The 3,333-nt window shown below is 39.6% G+C and overlaps 1 protein-coding gene across 1 annotated transcript in view; it reads right to left on the bottom strand.

Annotated features, from left to right (window-relative positions):
* Positions 1 to 368: 368 nt before the first annotated feature.
* Positions 369 to 3,333, bottom strand: part of sppl3 (signal peptide peptidase 3) — a 200,732-nt gene continuing 197,767 nt past the window's right edge. The window contains exon 11 of the mRNA XM_043715932.1: positions 369 to 1,984. Within this exon, the coding sequence (XP_043571867.1) occupies positions 1,913 to 1,984 (72 nt within the window). The 3' untranslated portion in view covers positions 369 to 1,912. The remainder of the gene's footprint in view (positions 1,985 to 3,333) is intronic.

Below are 3,333 nucleotides of genomic sequence, written 5' to 3'. Positions count from 1 at the left end.
ACTCATCAAGAGTGCACTTCTCAACAACCACTGCAAACTCAGATGTCTTTTATAATCTGCAGAAAAGTAACTGACAAAAATGTTTCTGCAGTGATTTAGCTTTTTAATCTAATGCAATTCTGCTATATTGAACATGTCAATAGTAACTTTTATGATCCATCGTTTTCAGCACAGTCAGGTTCGCAGGGTGAAATGTGTTCACATCATCATCATTCCTCCAGCTGATTCCCCACTGGTAGCACATCAACTCCACTTAATAATGCCACCCCAACAAAATCCTTTTTGAAGAATATTTGCAATAAACAAAGATAACCACTTCTCTTAAAAAAAAGTAACCTTGCAGAACACTGCAAAATAAACCACACAGGTGCACTTAAACTTTTGGTTTTATTTACAAAGGAATCTTGACTGCGCATGTTATATAGAGATGAAAGATATTGTTCATTTCCAGGGCCAGAAACACACACCTGATGTACAAGGATTGTACAGTAATCATTCAGTCCATCTGACTGATTTCAGCAAAGCCAGAATCTATAAAATGGCTTCATCAACTTGTCTAGTCTACGGCACGATAACATTACTGTTGTTTTCAAGAAAACAATACCATCTTTAAAAATAATAACCTGACACTCTGGGAGAACACGTTGGGGGCTGGGTCAGGGAGAAGTGGGCATGGAGGAAGAACTTGAAGCATTGTTTGTATTAATTCATTTTGGTTCCAGGCCTTGCACTCTATTCAGAAATCTCTAGGTCTGAAGACTACAATTGCCATCTTGATCGTACAATGATGACAGGAATTCTAGAGGCACACAAACCTTCAGTTTGGATTCACGTTCTATTGTATGTTAAATTGCTGCTCCCACAGCAGCCAAAGTCAATGCCTATCAGAAACAATTCTGCGAACCAAATACAAACCTAAGGTACAAAACAGATACTGCTTGTAAACTTGGACAAGATTACACTTATCAACATATGTAGAGCTAACAACGCACATTTGAACAAATGTATACAAAAAAAGAAATATTTACAAGGATACACCACTACAATCAAGAGGGTTTAGGTAACGAGTACCGCTATGATACATGCATTAGCTAAATTAATCAAACCAAAAAAAGAAACGGGGAAAACCATAAAAAGTTAACTTTTTTGCTACACCAATCTTAATTGTGCAAGATCAACTCGGGTCATGAACACAGGTACAAGTGCAAACTACAATTACGTTTCTAAAGTCACATATTATGGTATAAGAGCATCTTGGAAGAGGGAACAGTGGGTCTTATACTGAAGCAATATTTAATGCTATACATGCTAAAATTTACAACAGGCCACTCAAGTACACAACATGATTCATCTTGGCGTCTTAACCTTTCTGGATCATTGCAACAAAACATCAGGTGTAAAGTTAATTACAGCATAGATTTTACTGCATACTCAACTCGTGTCTGTGGGGGGAGGGGAGGAAGTATGAGTCACCGCACAGATAATTACTGAACTCAAGATATGTCGCTGCCTTGTCGTCTTCTTCAGGCTAAAGTTCAAGACAAACCAAACAGTCATTGACTTGGCGCTGGTCCCTTTAAACAGGCTTCTTCAAGTTGCGTCTTCTATATGGCAGCTCTATGTACAAGATTAGATTTGAGATCTTGTCATTAAAAAGGTGGGCTTCTTGTTCCTTTTTCATTTGTAATATACATGGTACGGCGTGAGTCTGTTGCTAATCCAAAGACTGCAGATGGGTTGGATTAATTGTACAGGGTCTGCATTCCATAAAAGGAAAAGGAAATTCCTCCACAACCATTTTTGTTAACACTTTAAGCACCAATCTTGCTTGATGAGAAGAATGAAACCACATGACACAAATCTTCTGGTGCCCACCGTACGTCATTCCTGCTCTTAGCTCCACTTCATGCCATCATACTTCCAGGAATCGAGAACTGTTTGCCTTGGAGTGGAATGGCTCTGACCACATACGCCGTAGATCACCCTGAGGAAACACACATACATGACAAGTGATAGTGACAACCCAAACAATCACTGGCATTTAAAAGATGTCCCAAGGCACTTAAGAGTGCTGGCAAACAAAATTTAACAGCAAACTTCACAAGCAAACACTGGTGAAAGATTGGTTTAAAGGATTATTTTACAAGGGAATTTCAAAATGAAACAACATCTCAACCCCATCAACAAAAACAAGCTTCCATACAACCTGTGCTCAAAAGAAACCAATAAATTCATAGCAGGTGCTTCTTAGAAATGGACATTAATGCATCTTATGTTGCCTTTATTAGATTACTTTACAGTGTGGAAACAGGCCCTTCGCCCTAACAAGTCCACACCGACCCGCCGAAGCGCAAACCACCCATACCCCTACATTTACCCCTTACCTAACACTACGGGTAATTTAGCATGGCCAATTCACCTGACCTGCACATCTTTGGACTGTGGGAGGAAACCCACGCAGACACGGGGAGAATGTGCAAACTCCACAGTCGCCTGAGGCGGGAATTGAACCCGGGTTTCTGGCGCTGTGATGAAATGTTTCAAGAGTCATCCAGTAAAACAATCTGGATATCTGCCTATCTGAACACACAACAGTCTCACACTTGTGGGCATTTTAAGCTGCTTTTCTGCTTCATTAATATAGCTGACTGCATTATATCATACAAATAATCCTCACATCTTAGACCCTGACAGCGTGAAACTATGATTCTGCATCAGATTGGATTAAAGTAAAGACAAGGAATTTGTCTCACACATTTGATCTCTGTGACTACATTAACAGCAAACAGCGTGCATGCCCATTGATGGTATAGGACACAATACACAAGGATTGGCCTTTCATGCCCTCCAACCACAGTCCATTGCTGGTGCACTCTAACTCTCTCAAATCTAAGTTTCTTCTAATTTTCTATTTGGCTTTAAGATTTTTTTTTAAAGAAATAACTTGCACTGAAATCTGCTTTCAGAACATCCTAAAGGGTTCCACAAAATGTAAAGTTTAAAGTTCATTTGGACAGGACAACAGCAAAGAGGCAGATGACTGGGTAATCGGTTTCCATGGCTTTGGTTAAGAGACTCTCTCATCAGCCAGAATATACAGAGAAATTTTTCATAAAGTTTTCATAGTTGTACGAGATGACACAAACTCCTGATTTGATGTCTCATTAAAAGAGACAGCACCTGTCCTAATAATGTAGAATATATATTCAAAACTTGATTGAAATGTATCAGATCCTGAATGGCATTGGTTGACAAGGTGGAGAAAGTGAGGACTGCAGATGCTGGGGACCAGAGTTGAAAAATGTGGTGCTGGAAAAATACAGCAGGCCAGGC

Source organism: Chiloscyllium plagiosum, chromosome 25 (genome assembly GCF_004010195.1).
Source record: "Chiloscyllium plagiosum isolate BGI_BamShark_2017 chromosome 25, ASM401019v2, whole genome shotgun sequence".
NCBI lineage: Eukaryota > Metazoa > Chordata > Chondrichthyes > Orectolobiformes > Hemiscylliidae > Chiloscyllium > Chiloscyllium plagiosum.
The sequence above is the reverse complement of the archived record's forward strand: the minus strand, read 5'-3'. Positions and strand labels throughout refer to the sequence as shown.